This window comes from Babylonia areolata, chromosome 1 (genome assembly GCF_041734735.1).
Source record: "Babylonia areolata isolate BAREFJ2019XMU chromosome 1, ASM4173473v1, whole genome shotgun sequence".
In the NCBI taxonomy this organism is placed as follows: Eukaryota; Metazoa; Mollusca; class Gastropoda; order Neogastropoda; family Buccinidae; genus Babylonia; species Babylonia areolata.
The window spans coordinates 19,452,993-19,475,120 of NC_134876.1; the positions used below are offsets into that span (position 1 = coordinate 19,452,993).

The window sequence follows — 22,128 nt, forward strand, 5'->3', positions numbered from 1 at the left end:
TCATCCCTACATGGAGTGAAAAAAAAAGGAAATGTGTAAAGATTAGTTTAAAATTAATGTTTCGATTAAACTTTAATTGTATAAACACAAACCAAATAAATATCTTACAATTTTTGAAGATGATAATTATATTGTGTACTCGAGTTAATTTTTTCTAAAATTTTATCAATGACTATTTTGTTTCCTTTTTGTGCGGTGCGTACCGGAATGAACATGGCTGGAGACGCAGAAATAGATTTTGTTGGTCTGGCTCAAGAACTTGAGACTCAAGAACTGGAAGTATGTTGGTGTAGATAGTGTACTTGGTATTTCGAGCTGTGTTTGATGGAGGTTATCTGAATTATATGACTTAGGGATAGAAATAGATAGCAGGATATGAATTATAATCGATTCATAGTCATCAGTCATCACATTCACAGTTAACTCATTTTCGCTTCAGGCTTTGTTTATTCCGTTCACACTTTTGCAATGACAGCCACATGATCAAGGATGGTATTATTTATTTTCTTTCGTTCTTTATTCTTAATTCTTAAGTATACCTCTTGCTCTGTTGCCACAGTTTACACTCGTTCATCGAGAGGAAGAAAAAGCATCTTAATTCAAATGATCGTCAACTGTGACCAGGTCTTGCTGATTAGTGCATACACACACACACGCACACATGCATGCACACACGGATACATGCACGCACACAGTCTGTCTCTCCCTCTCCCCCCCCCGCCCCCCCTGCTCCCCTCTTCTTCCTCCTATCTGTCGTCTTCTTCATCGTTCGTGGGGTGGAACTCCTGTGTTCAGGCCTATACATGTACACGAGTGGGCTTTTATGTGCATGACCGTTTTTACCCCGCCATGTAGGCAGCCATACTCCGTTTTTGGGGTATGCATGCAGGGTATGTTCTTGTTTCCAGAACCCACTGAACGCTGACATGGATTACAGGATCTTTAACTTGAGTATTTGATCTTCTGCTTGGGTATACACACTGAGGAGGTTCAGGCACAAGCAGGTCTGCACTTGTGTTGGCCTGTAAGGTCAGAAAAATCTCCACCCTTTACCCACCAGGTGCTGTTACTGAGAATTGAACCAGGGATCCTCAGATTGAACGTTTAACGCTTTAACCACTGGGCTATTGGGCCTGTCTTCCCATTGCTCTAAAAGTTCAGACAATTAATGTCAAAATGAATCATGATGTTTGTGTTATCTTATGGACACAAGCTTTAAGTAAAAGTCTTGTCTTTCATGTAAAAACTGTCTTCATGTGGCAGATAGAATATTGAAAGTCAATAGGAGAGTGAAAAGTAAGCTACATCAAATATATTTAATTTCTTACTGGATATAAAACATGCATTATATGAGAATCATGGTCTGAAAGTTGAGTGTCCAGTTGTAGGATTTTTGTTTTTGTTTTTTAATCAGTGGTACTTGATTATTGTTATTTGAATTTTGATGTAAACCTATGCAACAGTTTATTCTGAGATCCTACAACTACATGTCAAGAAATACAGACAAACAGTAAAACTTAGTAACTTAAAAGTGATGCGCGCATGCACGCACACACACAAACACACACACACACAAAAGTGATGCGCGCGCATGCACGCACATACATACACACACATGTGCGCACATACAGTAAGTCAGTAACTTAAAAGTGATGCGCGCGTGCGCGCGCACACACACGCACACACACACGTGCGCACATATAGTAAGTACCCAATAAATGAAAAATGGTATGCCCTTACAATATTTGATTTGAGCTTTGTAAGAAAAAGTATTAGATTTGGAGACAAAGCAGAAAGAGTGTTATGTGTTAAATGCTTGTTGATTGCATGTTGCTCTTGATGTGCCCTGTGAAATGACAAAGCAATATGTAAAATTAATATATTTTATGGCATATTTGTGGTTTCTGCTCAGGCTTTTTGAAAAGGCTTGTTATTGTATGCAAACAAATTAAGCTTGCCTACTAAGTTTAAAACCATTAATTTGAGTTGATAGCACATGAGCAAACCTTTTCCCATTAGATGCTTTTTTTTCAGGCACCTGGAGGAGTTGCTTCCCCTCAGCAGTATGGTCAGCTGATGGCCTTATACCTGTTGCATAGTGACTCGTGAGTTTTCTAAATGATTTTGAATAATTTTAATTTTTTAATCAGTTTTTCTTGTGACTGAGTTATTGAGTGAAAAGAATATCTATTTTCAAAATACACCATACATGCTGTATATATAGACTTTTTTCTTGGTCCTATTTTGAACTGTTACAGTGTTAGCCTTAATTCTGTGTGTGACTGTGAGTGTGTGTGTGTGTGATGCTTTATCATTACTGGTTTTGTAGAAATTGTTGTATAATTTAGTATCTATTTGTGTATCATTTTATTACGTAGCAGTAAATGTTATCTCTTGTGTTTTGTGTTGCTGTGGGATATAGATCAAGGTTTACGTTTGGAGTCGATCATTGGTTATCAATGCATACATATTTGAAATGACCCAATGATGTGGCGGCCAGTCTATGACTTGACGTATTGATTTTTCATTAAGTTGGTCAAACCAAAAGATATTTTGTAGATTTCCCATAATCTCCTGCAAAATAACCACATCTGTAGTTTCAAACTCTGAAAAATGGTTGTGGTTGTTGTTGTTCCTTTGTTATTTTGACGCCAAGGAGACAAATAAATACTACTATGTTTAGCCCATTCTACTCCAGGTACTAGGTACGAGTTACCTCGTACCATGATTACTTCCCCTGTAGACCAGGTATGAGAATATCGTACCAACACTATATTCTAATTTCTTTTATTCTTGCTTGTTACAGTTAGCATTCTAAACTGAACCATTTACGGATTCCGGAAGCATGAAACTGAAACTTTGGTTGAATGATTAAATCAACAATTCTCTATTGATTTTCGCAGTTTTAGTGAACCACACTGTTTTTTTCTGCAGTGATCTCATGTAGTGCTGGTCCAGGAGAGTTGTAGCAGGCATGTAGCTGTGGGGTAGAATGAGTTAAGTATGTGTATGTTTTACTGGATTTGTGCACATATGATGGTTAATCTAATGTTTAAATTAGTATCTGTTCTGTCTGATGAATACACATGAAAACGTAAGAATTTTCATATATAGTGTGCCAATGTGTATTTCCTCTTCATGAACAATTTTATCAATATCACTTATAAGTCGTATATTATTTGTGTGCATCTATATTTTAATCTTTTTGAATTTCATTTATCTTTTGTGTTGAAATATCTTATTCACAATGTGATCTGGGTGATGAGTGCATAGAATTTAAAACCATGAGGTTTTATTCATAATTCAAATTGAGTTAATTTCTGCAATATTTTCAACAACTGTATTTGTGTGTGTGTGCCTGGGTATTTGTATGTGTGCGTGCTTGCGCGCGCGCACGTGTGTGTGTGTGTGTGTGTGTGTGTGTGTGAATTCAGGCTCAGCTGCAAGTTTTTGTGGAAGAGAATCCCAAACAACATAAAGCAGGTGAGAATTTAATTGTAATTCTTGATGATGTGAGATTTTTAATTGAATTTGCCTAGTCATTTTCTTTATAATTTTGATGCTATTTTTTTGTGTGGAAAAACAAGTGTGAAAAGTGGTAAAAATATCTTTTCATGATTTTTGTTCCCAATCATGATATAGTATCTCTACCTAATTAGGGAAAAAACCTTGATTTTTTAAATTTTAATTTAATTTAATTTTTTACTTACATGCAAGTGGGTCTGTGATAGTCTGATTTGGTTGCATGTGTGTGTTTTGTTTACCATAAACCCATATTATCTGACAGCCTCCCCACCCCTGACTCGCCCACCCACGTTAGAAAAAAAGAAAGAAAAAAGGAATTGTACTTCAACTGGGAAAAGTGTACATAAACTTTACTTTTATGTGGAAACAGTCATTCTTGTCAAAGTGAAACAAGTAAATGAGCAAAGGGAAGTAATTCATTGTAGCTCTTTCCACATTGATTGATTTCCTGTGATGGTAACTGCAATAATAATTCTAAAGATTTTGTAAATCATGTATCTGAAAGGTTTCCCTTGGCTTGATGTCACACACAAATAAAGAATTCAATTATGGGACATAAACTAACACTGAGTAGGCCAACACAACATATTTTCACGACGGGGAAGATTGAAAGGAGTGAATTTCAGTGGATGGATTTCAACTCTGAATCAGATTGAAAGAAGCAAAGATTAAGACATGCTATGGCAGTGCATAGAAGTATCTACCAAGAGGCACAATGATTGAAAATTCAGTGTTTACTATTATTATATCATGTAGTCCAAGCACATTTTAGACCTACAAACTTGTCTTCATTTTCTCATCGCCATGATGAACAGTGTCAGACATTTCACATATTTTTGTTAACAAATCCCCTCAAAGTATTCAAAGAGTTAAAGTCTAAGGTCAAGAGGAAAAAGGTGGGGGAAAACAGTACAATTATTATTTTGATAATTAAATAGATTATTAACTCAATTGGGATGAATAGTTTTCTACCTTGCTTTTCCCTGCAGACGGCCGATTTGTTAGCTTTAGGGAAAAAAATCACAAAAAGTGCAAGAGTAACTGAATGAAACTCACTGTACTTGACCAACTGACCCGTCCCCTCTCATCATGTGTATGCCCACTTCCCTATCTCTTCACTGCCCTCCGAAACTTGAGTCACTGTCAGTATCTTATTGCCGGTAGCTTTCTTCAATGTTGATGATGGAACCTTCAGTTTGAAGCATTTCATTCAATTCAGCAGCAGTAAAAAGCCGCTGTCATGACCTATTTTGCTCGAAAAATTTCCATTGTATCACCTGCGAGGCCATTTTTGATGGGTATGCAGATTAACTTATCACATGGGGTGCCAAAGTCAATCGCTCGGCGGCGAGTGTTTTGTTCGGGAATCTCACGATGAAACTTTCCATTTGACCCTTGATGCGCTTGCAATGCCCCTTGTAGCTGCGATTGTTATGCTACCTTGTGAGGAAAACCTGGAACATTTTTTTAATTGTTGAAACCACTGTTGTAATCCATTGTCCGGAACCACATCTTACGTCAGGAATGCTATAGCATTCCATCATCCGGAGAGAGTTATAACTATTCATGACTAAAAGAAAAAAAAAAAACCCTGTTGCTTTAAAAGTTTTAACACAACTGGTGCTACAGAAAAGCATGCTGATTTCAGAAAATTGATGCTTCTTTTAGTGTTACTAAGAAATTATGTTAAGCCACTTAAGGTTAGCAATTCTGAAGCTTGTTAAGAAATACATTTGATATAGGATTCTGTTCAATGTTCATTGACCATTCTTTTTGTTCAGTTGATAATGGCAATTTGCTGTACAATTATGACTGGCTGTAGAACTGTGGGTTTAGAGCAATATTAGCTTTTTTTTCAGCTGGTAAGAACAACGAATCATCATTTTGTTAACCTATATAGTGTTTATTTGCATCATTATTAGTTTCTTAATTTTTTCTTCCTTTCTTTCTTTGGGAGTGAACACACACACACACACACACACACACACATCATTCTGGAAGAAAATTGATAGAACTTAAGTTCCAAAATCTGAGGTTGAAATGGTGTTTTGTGATGTGCAAGAATTTTTCACTTCATTTCACAAATGAAATGCTTAAAGGGCATACTGTAGGTTCACAAGTGCACAGGTATATTTTGATTTTCTGCAACATTGATTTTTCATATTTCTGAAAACCTTCAAAAGACAAAACAAACTTTTACAGTTTAAGTACTGGAATGATAGACTCGAATACCAATGGTTAAAAAACAAAACAAAACAATGTTGCATATCTCAACAGGCCAATACAGAGTTGGGCCTCATTTGGGAAGTGGGCCAGTGCATGTGGAAGCGAAACTACCCAGGCATATATGAGGCCTTGAAGAAAGACTGGAGCGAGTCTGTGAAGCCGATTATGAATGCCCTCACAGGTAAGTTCAGTAAAGTTGGGAGGACTGTGTTTTGCTAGGCTTTGTTTATTCAAGGACAAACCTGTTTTTTTTTTTATCTGTTTATGTGGAATTTTTATAAATTTATATAAGATGAAACATGGTATGATCATGAAACACCTTTTACCTTAGGTCATGAATCTTTTTAGTTTCTAGTTCCTTTTTTTCTACAAAATATAAATAGGAGCTTTTTTTTTTCTCTGTTACTCAGACACTTGATTAAATTGCATGCATATGCTTCATTGATCATCACATATTTTTTTCCTGGATTTGTTTTTCTCTGAATGGGCCTTCAAACAAGTGTGCTTTGTAAAATCTTTCAGTCTCAGCAAAGCTGTTTCATGTCTGCATTAACCAGTTGAATGTCTTTAAGACGTCAGCTGACGACCTAAAAAAAAATGTTGCCATGATTAAGACATCCACTGATGTCCTGCATCTATTCCAATTTTTCCTTCATCAGACTTTGGTTCAGTGAACACAAACATAATCTGAACGGTTAGTTTAATGTGTCTGGATTATAAACATACTAATTAAATGAGCATACGTCAGGTGGAGGACCCCTTTCTTCTTGATAATGTTTTATTAATTGGATTTCGTCAAGTGTGCCAGGTAAGTGGGTTTGTGTCACATGCAAAAGGAACGTCAGAAACTTTGTCTGGCTAAGACGGTCAACAGATTTATACAACTTTGCAGGCTGTGCAGATGATTATGTATGGTAATAACAGTGAGAGATGCATCTATCTTGTCTGATGATTGATTTAAATTCGAAGGTGGTGACAACAGGGACGAAACTGACAGCAATGTTTGTCCAGTTCACCTGTCCAATCAGACACCAGTTTTGAGCAGGTGACAATGACTGACTGTAAGGGTGCAGTACTATTACATAATTTGAGAAGAGGGGGAGGAGAAAGAGTGGAGTGGTGTAAGACAATAGGTCAAAGACCAGACAGAAGACATGGTAAAGTGGGCATGGCATGACTTCAGTCAACTGTCTTTCACAGTGTTCATCTTGCAGGGACTGGCCAGCAGCCAGTCATCCATGATTTTCGTAAAAACCAGGGGTGATGGGAATCTCGTGATTTTATTTTTTCACACATTTTATCACCGATATTTTTACCAACTCCTTTGTAGAGCAAACTGGATGCACAGCACACACTATCAGCTCAATTGCAACCAAGAGGAAGAAAGTATCATCAAAGAACTTCCTTCTCTAAAGGGGGGAATGCTTTTTAGTGTGAGAAGAAAAGCTTGACAGTTCAGTTTCTGAGAACATGATTGACTGTTATCTTGACAGAACCCTCATTTGTTATTGTTGGAACAGTTATTCACTTACATTTTAACAAGCATTGTGATTGTTATCACAAACACATAGCCCGTTTCATTTTCTTCTACAGGTATAATCTGACTATAAGCACGCTACTTCCATTTGTATTTTGTTTGTTTTCTTTTCAGATTTATACTATGGAGGTTGAATTAGACATTTTTGGCGCACAAAATTTTAACATCACTTTGAAATACCTGAATAGTTATCTACAATCAAAATGAATGGGAAAAAAGGCTCAGATTCAGAATTCGTATTCATTTTCTGTCAAAAAAATGTTTACTTTGATTCAGTATCTTGTATAGTTTTTGTACTGGAATTTGAAAAAAAAATTACCACCCCTGATTCCTCAAAATTATCTGGTTAGAGCCAGTATGAGAGAGCACTTACTTTTTTGTTTATACAAAATTCATAGGCATCGAACATGTTAAGTTAACACCTATGTCTTTCCAAAATCGCTCCCCTCATTTCCCACCCCTACCTCTTTCCGGTCTGTGGTTTCTCTTGCTGTCTACATGTATTTATTAGTTTTGTCTTTCATCCTTTTGAATTAGTTATGTTTGATTGTGAATGACTGGAGTGAAAGCACTTTTTGTGTCTGTACAAAATTGAGAGTTATATAATTCATTTTATGATGATAATTATTATTATTGTTTTCATTAAATTCTGTGTACTTAAAGTACTAAAAAGGTGGTTGAGTTTCTTCTGAGGGACCCTTATCCAGCTTTGTGTGTTGCAGAGAATGTACGCCGGCAAGCTTTGAACCTTGTACAACTGGCCTATTCTTCCATCAATGTGGATGATTTTGCTGTGTTCTTAGGCATGCCTGTTGGCGAGGCTAAGCAAGGTAAATAAGTGAGCATCTGGTTGTTGCCTTCTCATGGTAGTCCATCATGGTAGTTTGATGTGGACTTGCATGTGGCTATGGAACCCATTTTGATTTGCTTGAGCGTCCGCATTGAGGACAAGGAAATTGTCTGGGCTGTTTGGGCATTGCTGCTGCTGCCTTCCTCTTAACACAGGCCTGGGGGATGTAGTTATGGCTGTTCTATAAGTTGTCTTGTGCTTGCTTTGTCAGAGAACACCAGCTGGTCCTGTCCTGCGCACGCTCCTTTAACTGCTTTTAGGGGACTGCAGCATGGGCTATGGTGGCCTTCACACAGTCTTTAAAGTATGTTGGGGCCATTCCTTGCTCTCTTTTGCCAAGGCAGAGTTCACCATAGAGTAGCTGCTTGGGGATTGGGGAGTCATCCATTCAGATGAAGAGGCCACAATAGTTCTTATAGGACCCAGCATATTTTTTACCAAAAAAAAACCCCATGAAGTATTGCTCTTTGCAGCATCTTTCGAACTAGGCAGGGAATATCACACAGTGTTATGCTTTCAATCTTTGGTGCTTTGTTGAACAAGGGTACAGTAAAATAGGTGTGCCTGCACCCGTAAAGTATGAAGATGATGATGATGGTATTTAAATAGCTCCTACTGGGTGAACAGCAAAGTGAGAGCTGCATGAGCGATGTCTTCATCACTGCAGTTGGAATTTATTTACAACTCGAGTCTTTTCTGATGGACTATGACTCTCAAACTAGGATGCAGGATTGCATTGGCTCTTTGTGCTGCAGCCTTAGGGGCTTATTGGCCTTCGGGAACCATCGCAATGCCAACTATTAAAACCCTCTTGGCCAAGGGAATGGGGACATACACTGGGCAAGACACACCATGTTATCTAATTCTAGCACAGATAATCAGGACATCCTTTGCCTTCTTTGCTGTCCTGATGGTCTAAGACATGACAGGCTATCATGCATACATATTCTTGGTCAGAGACCAAGCTCTAAGCGCTTCGTGAACACAGTCATTTGCACAGCAGGTGGCCTACCCGGGTAGAGCAGACTGAGAACTGCCTTTGGGGTTCATCATTCATTTCCTGTGTAATTCAGCAAGGTTTCAGTCATGCACACACACACGCACACTGACACAGACATGTAACCTTTTGTGTGTATGACTGTTTATTTTTTTACAGGGCAGTTTGGCGAGGTTTGCATGCGGGTATGTTCTTGTTTGCAAAACCCAACGAAAACCGATATGGATTACAAAATTTTTAACGTGTGTTTTATCTTCGACGTTTGTATATAACAAAGGAGTTTCAGGCACTCACAGGTCTTCACATATGTTGACCTATATAATCAGAAAACTCTCCACCCTTAACCCACCAGGTATGTTGAAACCAGGGATCAAACTCAGGAAACTGAGAAAGGAATTATTTTAATTGCTTGTGTGTCAATCACGACAGGATTGTTGGAATTTTGAAATGGTGTTGTCTTCCTCAGTGCACAATTTTTGTGTTGCGACTGCTTAATCCATCCCAGATTTGTGTTCCAATCCAGTTCTATCAGTTTGTTTATTTGAATTTGATAGCATATTGAATGATTTTGGGTTTTTTGTTGTTTTTTGCTATAATATTTATCTTTAAAAAACCCCACAAAAAACATACATTATTTCAATAATTCAGCAAGCCTCGCTGATCTTAGTTTCATTTTAAATGTCTTTTTTTTTCACTCAACAGCTGCAGTGTCAGAAGGATGGACACTGGATTCCCAGTCTAAATTCCTTACTCCTAAAAAGATAGGTGAGTATTCAGTTGTATGTTGAGTGAACCAGATGCATTCATGTAAAAGTGTTTGTTTTGTTTTTTGGTTGTTTGGTCGGCTGGGCAATAAGCAATAAGCATCATGACTGGATTTGATTTTGCTCGGTTGCGTTTTTGTTTTTGTGGAGAATTAAGCAGTTCAGTCCAGTTTTCATAGTATGTCTGCTGTGGGCTGTCATATGTAGACTGCGTTATAGAAAACTGATGGTATGATTGTGGGCTATGTCATATGTAGACTGCGTTGTAGAAAACTGATGGTATGATTATACCCAGAGGCATGTACTGTATGGAGGAAGGTGGCAGAATGGATATGAATGGTAAGACATTTGTCTGCCAATGCAGTATCTGTGAGGGTCTCATTTCGAATCCCAGTCTCACCCTTTCTTCCAAGTTTGATTGAAAAATCAAACCGTGTGTCCAGTCATTTGGATGAGACAATGAACCATGGTCCTGTATGCAGCACACACTTGGCACACTGAAAAAGAACCTGTGGAAACACAAGTGTTGCCCTTTGGCAAATATCTGTTGAAAAATCCACTCTGAAATATACACATATAAAATTATATGCTTGCGATCAAGGCCTGACAAGTGCATTGGGTTATGCTGCTGGTCAGCCATCTGCTATGCAGTGATGCCTCCTTTAGAAACAGAAACTGAAATGTAATGTATGGTTATTTGTGTAAATGAGCACATTTTGTTCTTTCGGTCATCAGAACATCATCTACATCATTTGGGATTGGGTCTGTCTTCTGGGTAGAGAAAGTTGATGTTTTAAATGTCTTTACATTCTGCTGACACATTGCGTTGATCCTTCATCTGTTGCAGAATCGGTGTCCACAGTAACACTTCCCAATGAACAGCATCTTTCTGTACTGACAGACTATGTTTCTTTCCTGGAGAACTGAAGAATGCTTCTGTACATCTTGCGTTTAAATGATGTTAATGTATTGCATGAATGGGACAAGTTGTACTGTGCAGTCCAGCGTGTACTGTCTGGGAAGGAATGAGAGTTTGTTTGTGTGCAGTGACCACATGAATGGATTGAAAAGGACTGCTTGGAATAGGCTGTGGACATTTTTTGAATTGTTCATTGTTTGTGATAAGACTGATGTGAATGTCAGACCAGAGTGACTGGGTATTTTTCATTGTTGTTGAAAATTTTTCTTTATTCACTTGTCTTTATTATTACCTGTTGTTCCTTTGCTTTTCAAATGCATATGTGTTGCAATTTTCTTCTTAATTTCCATTGTAATGAGTAATAAATAAGGATGAATTACATTGTAACAGTTGCTTTTTGTGTGTGAGAAAGGTGGATGTTGGCAGGAGAGTTTCTGAAATTGATATATGCTTGAAGAGTGTGGAAGGTGATATGATTTGCTTGTCAGTCTCTTGTATTTTTCAGTTTCTTCCACAAAAGGACATGGATTGTGTGTGTGGTTGTAAATGGATATGTGTTTGTACATGCATGTGTGTGCCTTTTTTTTATTTATTTTTTTTTTTTTTTATTTTTTTTTTTTAGTGGTTTTCTTTTTTCTTTTTTCTTTTTTTTTCTTTCTCTTTTCCCCTTCTTTCAGTGTTGTATGGTTAATTTATTTGTTGTATAGGTGCATGTGTGAGAATGTGAACTTGAATAATACTTTAACCTTCGTTGGTTGTCGCTTTGGACTACACACAGAAGCTCATGTGGGTTGTCCACGACCCATACTGCTGTTGCTTTTGACTACACATGGAAGCTCATGTGGGTCATCCATGACCCATACCTTTAAAAAGACAAAAACCTGTATATTCCTCCAAAGCTTGTGTGGGTCGTGCACAACCCATACTTTGTAAAGAGACAAAAACCTGTATATTCCTCCAAAGCTTAAAACAAAATATAGAAAAGGTTTTCATCGTTAACGACTGATTACACACACATGCGATTGCACATGCACACACAGACTCACACAAACACATACACTCAGAAGAAACACATGCTCACTCATTCACACACACGCACATACACACACACACATGCACACAACTGATCACACACACAAACACATAACACCATATGCACATACATACAAACCCTACTTACGCACACAGAGATAGAGACTGAGACAGAGAGAGAGACGGACAGACAGCGAGACAGAGAGAGAGAGAGAGAGATGACTTGTAGCATCCTATACACGCACAAAGATATTCAGTCACACAGGTACATGCTGTTGGAGAAAGGGATGGAAGGGGGTTAATGCTGAAGACAGGAGAAAGGGATGGGGTGGGGAGGGGGGCTTGGGGGGGGGGGGGGGTAGTGGGAGAGTAGTGGGGTAGTGAGGCTATTGAAAGTAAAACTTCTTTATTTTCCTTCACTAACTGCAAATTACACCTGAAATCACTATTAAAAAGGTATGGGTCGTGCATGACCCACACAAGTTTTAGAGGGGTGACCACGTTTTTTCCTGTGTAGTTAAAACGCCACCTTTAATTACTCATTAACTAATTAATGAATTTTTTTCATTTTTGGGCGAAAGTTGGCCTTTTAGGTGTAGGAAGCACTTCTGAAATTTTGTAGAAAAATATTAAGAATTGCTGAGATATTTGCGTTTTTGTACCCTTCTGGCTTATGTACGACCCACGATAGCCAGCGAAGGTTAAACGACTTCTTTTCCCTGTTTTAGTGTCAGTTTCATGAGTTGAAGGACATTCATGTTATAAAACATTGTTGTCAGCATTCATCTCATAATATTAGCCACTTGGTGATACTAGCTTTCAAAAGCAACATCTGAACAAACTTAACGAGTCATGCTGGTGGACATCTTTTAACTCTTCTTCTGCCTATGGTTAAAGAGCATCAGAGTCACCACTGCACACACATTTTTGTGCCTGTTCCAAGCACAGTGCTCAGGCATCTAATATTGATTGATAAGACCAGTATTTCGATGGACACCAGAACAATATTTCTGAGATGTGACTTCCATATCATGTTGCTGAAAGGATAATATGTGTTTGGATTTATCCATCTGCCTATCACACACACACACACACACACACACACACGTACACTCTAACACATACACTCAAACACACACACACAAGCACACACACACACACACCCATGAAGTTGTAAGATGCAAACATCTACCATCTATGGAAAACCAGAAATGCTTTTTTTGTTGTTGTTCCTGCAGCCTTTTTTTTTTCTTTTTTTTTCTTTTTCTTTTTACAACCACAACAGTGACCAAAGCCATGTTTCAGTCATTGGAAAATTAAACTCCAGTCTGTAGCTTGAGGGCCTTTTCACTTTTGATACGTTGAAAATTTGAGATAGAGGGGCAAGGGAAGGACGGGGAGAGACACACACACACATACAGAGTTTCAACGAGATGTCAACTTGATGAGTGTGGACTAAACCATGTTCAATGTTGCACCATATCTTGTTTTTGTTTTTTTGTTTGGTTGTTCTTTTTTGTTTGTTTTCTTTTGTTTTTAAAGAAAAAGAAAAGGGAAGAATATCTATGCCTAACCTCTGCATAAACCCAACACACTGCTCAAGCCTTGAGAACCTACCAGGTGTGGATGAAACATTAACCAGGTCTGAGACTGAGTGACGCCCTGAGAGAGTCAAGGAACAGGAAGGGATTTAGAGAACTGGTTGCCATGTCATCAGTGGTGCCCCCATGGTCAGAGACTACAAGACAGAGGAAGAAGACAAAGGAGATTTAGTGCACGCTTAAAAATTATGATTCACTTTGTCAGTTACAGCGTAAGCACTGTCTGCACTATATGGAACCAAATCACTGTGTGTTTGTAAGTGAAGTTTGTTTTGGGTTTGTTTGTTTTTTAACGCCTTCATAACAGGATATTCTCCTTCATATACAGACACACACACACACACACACACACACATGCACATACACACACACCATGCACATGTACTGTAATCAGCAAATGCAAAAAAGTAGATCACTTTTAATTTATTGTAAATTCGTATGAGAATCTTGCATGCTGCAAGCAACAAATACATAAATTGCACACAAGTGCAAGCACTATATGTAGCTGTAAACTAAAATGAAGGGCCAATGAGCTAATGTGATACAAATGTAAATGGGGGAGGGGGTGGGCGGGGCAAAACACACAAAAAATGAACGGAAAAAAAGAGAAAAAAAAAAGTGTATGGCCAAAACCTAAGATTGAATTATGATAGCTTGCATGCAGATGAGCTCAACAAATTAAATAAATCAATGCATATTAAGTTTTAACCAATAGATGAATGTAATAATCAAACAATGTGTATCACGCATGCATGAACACAACAGTGGCATAAAAAGTGAAATCTATCACATCCTTATCTTTTTTATATAAACAGTCGGTAGTCTTACTTTCCATACCTTGGTTAAGTCGACTTTTTGCTGCAATGGTCAACTTATTTTAGGTGTGGATAATCCAACCCTTGCATTGATCGACTACATATTTGTATTGGTCTCCAAGGCACCTACTTATCCAGAGAGTATTTCAGTAAATGGTCCCCTGTTGCTGCATCTGAAGGGTGAAATATAATTATGTACTATTCCAGCATCCACGTCCTCAGCACAACACAGTGAAGGCTAAATCCATGCTATTTCTGAATATAATTTGAGAGACCTGTTTGGCAGCAAGCAAGTAAATGTATACACTGAGAAAATAAACGAGAAAAACAAAGAAAAAAGTAGGTGACAGAAAGAGTGAGACAGACGGACAATTCTTCTCGCGGCGATTTGCATGATCATTCCAATGCAAAAGTTGAACACATCAGATGCGACCAAAAAGGCAGAATGTGGAAGGAAGGGGTGTTTTCATGGCCACGTCAGGCAAGGAAGGCGCAAACGAAGAGGAGAAAAATGAGTTTCAAAACGGATGACACGGAGCATGGTATGGTGCCACTTTTCAGGTTGAGCGCACCTACAGACACAGCACAATCCATTAGTTGTGTTCTGAAATGCTGTAGCTTGTCGAATTCCTGAGGATGATCATAATAAAATCATTGATGTCTTCAAAACTGCTTAACATCTGGTTGATGGAAGAGTAGTATGGTAGAATAAGATTCGCTGTTCACCTATGCAATGAACATGGGGATTTTTTTTTTTTTTTAATGAAAATACTCTGTTGAGTTAAATCTAATGTAGCACAAACCACCACAAACTGAAGCAAATTAGACCTATCAGTTTTCTCTGTCTCAAATTTACGGATCAGTACTAAACCAGGCCTGTCATCTTCTCAGTCAATGTGCACAATATCCTGTCTCAAGCGCTAAATAGTCATGTGGTTAATAAATAATACACCGTGTGAATTATGGCAATAACAACGAGGAAGGACGGGTGGCAATTTGAGTTTGACATGGCAAACATATTCAACCAAAATATGATACAAACTCCCCATGTTGGTGTTATATGCTGTACCATTTCAACCTAATGCATAATTCAAAACAAAAGGAGGAGGGCAAAGTCCTGTCTGTTCGCACGGGGAGTCAGTAACTGTAACAGCTGTGCTAGCCGTGGCAAAAGAAATCCCCTTGGAACCATCAACTCTGGTCAGACAAAAATCCCAGAGACAGACGTTGATGACGGATGCCTCGAGAACTTGCCATTAAGACACACCAGATTGCTGATATCACCACCAAAGTTGTCCAGGTGAATGGACACTGACTTAACCAAGGATACCAGTTCTCTCACTACCTTTGTGGAAAGGAAAGGGGCCGTGGGGAAAGACCAAACGGGAATAGGCATAGCAGATATCTGGAAGACCGTATCCCTCCACATGGACCCCAAGCACTGGCTTGATGCCGGACGAACGATAATTTTGAAATGAGCATCCTTCAAGATGATAAAAATAGCCCAGTCACCCCTTTGAATGATCTCTCAAATCTATGTATGAGCCTCCATTTTGAGTCTGCACCAGGAATGAAATTTGACACCAGGGTTGGCTGCCACCCCAGGCGTCTTTGGAATCAAAAACAGGTAGCCATAAAACCTGACCTGGGTCTGTGAATTCTGAGAACGCACCCATGCGCAGCAGTTGAGAGATCTCCATGGCGGTTTCCAGCTCTTCTGTGCTGAACACATAAGGAGGAGAAGTGGGTTTTAGAAAAGGGCAGTCTTCCGCCAATGTACCCAGATTCTAGCACCGAAACAATCCAGCGGAGTCTCATGTTGCATCACTGATGGGCATGCTCGCAGAGACTCCGAACTTGCAGGGGTTGAGCGACCTCAGGTGCTGAAATGGAGACAGGGTCATTGGAGGTGCTCCTATTTGGCTCAGGCTCCCAAAGGATGGCACATCCAAAAGAATGGAAGGGGACTGCGCTGCTGATGTTGGGCTGTAGTTACATCCACTGCTGCTGTTTGGGCTGAGTTGCACTGGTAGGATTCCGGACCGGCGACTACTTAAATGACTGAGGCTCATGACAAACCTGTTGAACAAGGATGTGAACCAAGTGTGAGACAACCTCACACTGTTTGTCTTTGCTTCGTGATTGAGAAACTGGGGGTGTAAGACCCGAAAAGGAAGTGTGGCTGTGTCAGGTTGGGGGTGAGGGGGCTGGGGTGGGGGGTGCGGGGGTATCAATGTTCCTCCTGATGCATGTTACGCTGGTGGAGAAGTGCGTCCCTTCTGGTCAACACGGAATTAAAGTGTAGGCTTGTAGCTGCTTCCGCTGCTGCTGTCAGGTCTGAAACCACTCTTCTGCCAAACCGACTGTGATGAGAAGCTAAAGTGGGCCATGAGGCTCAGTGGGAGGGTGTTCCACTGAGAGCTGGTTGGCCCGTAATCAGCACGGCGCGAGAAGAATACGGTAAAAATTCAAAGGAAAAAAAATCGAATGAAACATTTTTACTGGTGAAAACAATGTAAAATAAAAACGTCAGTATCTAACAACGTCAGTAGCAAACAACGTAAAAGAAAGCCGTATAAATATAAATGTTATAGTGTGCATGTACTGTCACCTACTCAACCTATACCCTGTCCCCCTTCCTTCCCCTATCCCATCAACCCACCCTGCCCCACCATTCCTCTGTCTCATCTCCCTCCCCACTCATTCCGCGGCTCATTCTTTGAGGCTGGGCCGCGCCTTGCTTTCCTCCCATCCCCTCTCCGCCACTGTCCTCCCCCACCTTCTCTGTTCTGCAGTGATTCTTTGCCTTGTGATGTCTTGCCGTCTGCTCTTGGTAAATTCTACGTGAGAAAAGAATGGAAGGAGTACTCCTTCGTTCAAAGGCTAGATGAATAGCCGAGGGAGAACAGATTAAAAAAGAAAAGAAAAGTAACTTAGAGAAAAGACACTATTAGTAAATGTACGACAAAACTTTTTGATAATGTCGGTTCAGCTATTACATAATCAAGAGATATATCAAATCTTGTTAAAGAATTCTTTGAACACCTTTACAGAAATATGAATGTTGAAAATTGTGAAATAGCTCACCAGATAAGCAATATGCCAAAATCAAACACTGAAGAAGCCAACGAATTAGAAAGGAAAATAAATTTAGAAGACGCGAGTAAGGCTTTAAAAACATGAAACACTCCAAAATATCCAGGAACAGATGTGTTTTGGGGCAAGATAGGGCCCTTTGTTGTCAGAGCTTTACAGCATATGTAAAAGGTGAACTTATTCCAACTCAAAAAGAAGATATTGTTATTTGCATTCAAAAATGAGATAAATCAGGGGAAGACATAAGGAACTGGCGACCAGTATCTTTCTTAAATACAGTATATAGAACAGGATCAACATATATATAGCTAAGCGATTTAAGCCTGTATTGCCCACTTTGATTAATGAAGATCAAACTTGACATACTCATCTAACTCATTCTGACTACAATGATTAGATCACTATCACCACATGTTGCCTTTGTAGTTTGTGTCAACTGGTTTGTTGTGGCTTCTGATGTCTCCTGTGATCCATGTGATCTGACTGTCAAATGTGTGCAGCCGGTTGGGAATCGAGGTGTCATTACAAATTGTTTTGATTTTTTGCTGTTCTGTTTTCTTTTTTGTTGGTATGTTTTCCGTGGTTTTTGTGTTTTTTTTGTTTGTTCTGTTGTTTGTTTGTTGGTTTTTTGTTTTTTTTTGTTTAGAAATACCATTACAAACTATTACCATGCTGCACATGTACCTAAATTACCAAATATGTCAAAAGCTGTATTTTCACTGTACTGATGTAATATGTAACACGAAAATGTTATGGCAATGATTCTGAAGAGAAAATGTATCCTTCTATGCAAGGGGTAAAAACAACAACAAACAAAACAATCCTTAAAAGTTGAGGAAAGGTTGTGATGAGACAGGGCTAAAACCTGGTGACTTTTTAAGTCAACCGTTGGAAGACTTCAGCGCTTTTCAAAGCAGGATATTGGGCTGCTTGGCTGAGGCGTTTTAGTACTGAGTTAGCCGCGGAATTTGTCCCACAGAGCAAATCCATTGACCTAGTTTGCATCAGTTTGACACGGTACAGTATATGACACCCAATGATTCTTTTAGTCTGGTTGTAAATGGCATGCATCCAAACTATACATAGATGATATGAAAAAAACAATGTGCTTCGAAAGATAAGGTAGAAAGACAGACACAGACAGAGAGAATCGAATCTGCATGTTTATGTTTGCGTGGAAATGTATGTGCCTTGTGTCCATGCTTGTGTTCATGCTTATGTGTGGATGTCTGGATGAAAAAGACAGACAAATAGGGAGTAGTGTTCACCAGGGCATTCGATACTCTCTAGTTTAGAGTAGCGCATCAAGGCGTAGACCCATTCTGTGTGATTGTCAATCATCGACGGGCAGAAATCATCTTTGCACCTTCTCAAGCTGGTAAATAATCTGGAACGGATAAACGTCATCAATCAACATATACATACGCCTGGGTTACTGACTACAGATAAGCTTCGGCCTATAACTTGTTCAAATCACCTGTTTTGTCCAGAATGCCTATGTGTCTAATTAGGCTTCAGCGGAAGAGAAAATGTGTTGATATAAGTATATGGATTTTTCTTTCTTTCAATATTTATCTATTTATTCATATATTTTTTCTTTGACATGCCACGGTTTATTTTTCAGCTACAACGCCCTTATACCCCTACCCACAATCTCCCCCCCCCTCCCCCATCCACCCCCCGCCCCTCCCCTCTGTGCGAACGACAGCACAAAATCTGACGATACCATGTTGTTAAATCTTACCAGCCTCCTCACCCAGTCATGAAATAAACTGAAATTTGCCCGAATTTCTGTGATTCTCCATGTCCTGCTCTCGTGACTTCCGTTTCGATTTTTGTTCACCAAGCCTGTAGAGAGTTCATGTCCAATAATGTTGGTGTCAGCATAGTCTGGCTGCTGACCACTACTGACATCTGTCTAAAAACAGTTCAGGTTGTACGTTTGTGTGACGTTTATGCGGTGTACACTGGGACTTGACAGTATTAGGTCGTTGCCTGACCACCACTGACTTCTGCTGATCATCGCTGACCACTGCCGACCACAACTGACCACAGTCAAAAAAACAACAAAACAAAACAAAAAAAATTCAGAACGCCACATTTTATCGCGTTTAGCAATATCACGTCTTTTTGACTTCTTATGAATGTTTACAGGCAAGTACTTACCACAAGCCATAAGTGTGAAACTTTTGTCAACATCTTTAAGGATTATGGGAACCCTTATATATAAAATAAGTACTTTTTGACCGGTTGTTATCACTGGCTACCACTGACCACTGCTAACCACTGATAAGTACCCAAAAGTGTATAGATGATGAAACAGATCTGGGGGGATATATAGACCTGAGGGAAAACAGATTTGGGTGGAATATAGACATGGGGGAACGTTGACCAATATGGGATAGACAGTGGGGGAAGGGGGGAAGAGAGAGAGAGAGAAGGAGAGAGAGAGAGAGAGAGATAGAGAGAGATGCGTTTGTATGGGTGTTTCAAGCACACAATAACGCGTGCATTTGAAATTTATAACCATGGGAACATGATTGTCGTATTTTTAAACACCACTGTTTTTCTTCCATTTTCGGCATAATTTTTCAACGTGTTCTATTGTTTACGTATGAAAAAAAACCAACTGATTTTTGAAACTTCCGGGAATATGAGCTGCCATGCTTTGGGGCAAAATGTACGAGCTAAGAAAAAATCAGTTTAGGAACGCTATAGATTTAAGATACTGTATCGAGACAAGGTGATTGATTCTGTTCATATGAGTCAAACGCATGTGCAAATAACAGCCTTTGCGGGCTCGTGCTTGTCTTGACCATTTTATCCATGACATTTATAACACGGTGACGCTGGTTTTGATCTTATATTCGTTGTTTGTTCCATTTTTTTCTTCTTACAGTTAGTGTCTTCAAGCACCGATTTAGGGTAGCACCCGTTATTCAAGTGTGAGAAATCACACACACACACACACACACATGTATATATATATATATATATATATATATATATAGAGAGAGAGAGAGAGAGAGAGAGAGAGAGAGAGAATAGCCTGATTAGGTGTCACCACTCAAATTCTTTTTTCGAAAAGTCGCACTCGCGCGCGCGCACACACACACACACACACACGCACGCACGCACGCACGCGCGCGCACACACAACACACACACACACACACAGAGAGGTAACAGAAAGATGGTTATCACAACATTCACTTTGTTTATACAGACGCACAAAAAGAAGTTAAGGCTATACTTAAATACCACATTTAATCGAGCACTTACGCGCATTGTTGTTCTTTAGTAGTAGCCCGGATTGCTTCAGCCACTCGTCCGTACGTTTCACATTTACTAGTTGCTAAATTTTCGCAGGAAGCAGGCGCCACCGTTGCCACTGGATTTAAAAATGCAACCTCTCTCGAAGTGTTCGTTAACACACACACACACACACACAGAGAGAGAGAGAGAGAGAGAGAGAGAGAGAGAGAGAGAGAGAGAGAGAGAGAGAGAGAGAACGAGTCTCTCTCTCTGCCACGCGATGTGTTTGTATTCCTCTCTCTCTTTTTTTCTTTCTTGTTTTCCTTAGAGTGATTTCTGAGTAGGCTGAAAACATGCTAATAAGTGCTTATTCCTATACCCTCAAGTAAGAAAAAAAACCCTCTTTCTCTCTTTCACACACACACACACACACACACACACACACACAAGCACACACGCACAAGCGCGCACACTCACGCACGCACACACATCACGTCACACACCGTACAAAACACTCAGCTTCATACCTCACAAACTGCTCTTCGGAATTCCTTCATGTTACCTTTGTCTTCACAAGTGTCCCATCTTTACATTTGGATGTCAGTGATCTGTCATGTCGTCTTGATTTGCATCATAAAGGACATGTAGCCTTTGACTATACTGACGTCCCATTAGTTCTTTCTGACTTGAATGGCAGGTTATTATTAAGATTGTTCTTTGATTTGAAAGAAGCAAGCTAATTTTATTCTCAAGCTTAAAGGGGACTCGACAGACAAGTCAGTCTTGAAACGTTCAATGTGTTCATGCAAAAAGTCATTTCTCTTGAACGATCTATTTGTTAAAAGAAAATTCACATGTTTGCTAAATGCAAATTTCGACTGCGGGGTGTCGGCCATTTTCGCTCACTTTCGCTTGGGAATAACAATTGAAGGCTTTTTGACTGGTTTGGACGTTACAAGTACGGTTGGCGATCATAATGCCGCAGTGCAGAGCGTACGGCTGCTTCCACCAGCAAAGTAAAACAACAGCCAGCTCAAGTCTCTTTCGATTTTCAAAAGTCATTATAACATCGGAGAACCTACCGAAAACAGATTCGAGTTCACTCTGGTCGAGTCAGGTGTACCCCAGGGCTCTATTCTGCGACCTAACCTGTTCATGCTCCATTTCAACTATCTGCCGACAAGACTGACTTCCATCGCAACTGAGACTCTTTACAGACGACACACCGTGCCATAAGGGTGTGGTTCCACCAAAGACCAGAGGGACCCGTAGGAGGATTCAGAAAAGCTTCCTGCCTGGAAGAAGCGCCAGTAAATGATATACCTCTCCGAGAAATGCTTATCTGTAGACATGACCTGACGGCAATCTGTAATCCAGCAAACATCATTATTCACTACGTGGCCACCAAATCCAAGCAGAGATTCAGTTAGGTACCTCGGCATCAGCATCAATAGGCATTTGTATTGGGTCACCATATCGACACAACCAGCAAGACAACAGAATCCAAGGTTT

At 39.5% G+C, this 22,128-nt stretch overlaps 1 protein-coding gene across 1 annotated transcript; it reads left to right on the forward strand.

Annotated features, from left to right (window-relative positions):
• Positions 1-183: 183 nt before the first annotated feature.
• LOC143280494 (COP9 signalosome complex subunit 8-like) lies at positions 184-11,197 on the forward strand. The gene is made up of 7 exons (XM_076585158.1): positions 184-279; positions 2,035-2,105; positions 3,435-3,483; positions 5,803-5,932; positions 8,011-8,118; positions 9,838-9,900; positions 10,747-11,197. The coding sequence occupies exons 1-7, from the start codon at positions 208-210 to the stop codon at positions 10,824-10,826; spliced, it is 573 nt and encodes a 190-aa protein (XP_076441273.1). The 5' UTR covers positions 184-207; the 3' UTR covers positions 10,827-11,197.
• Positions 11,198-22,128: the final 10,931 nt, after the last annotated feature.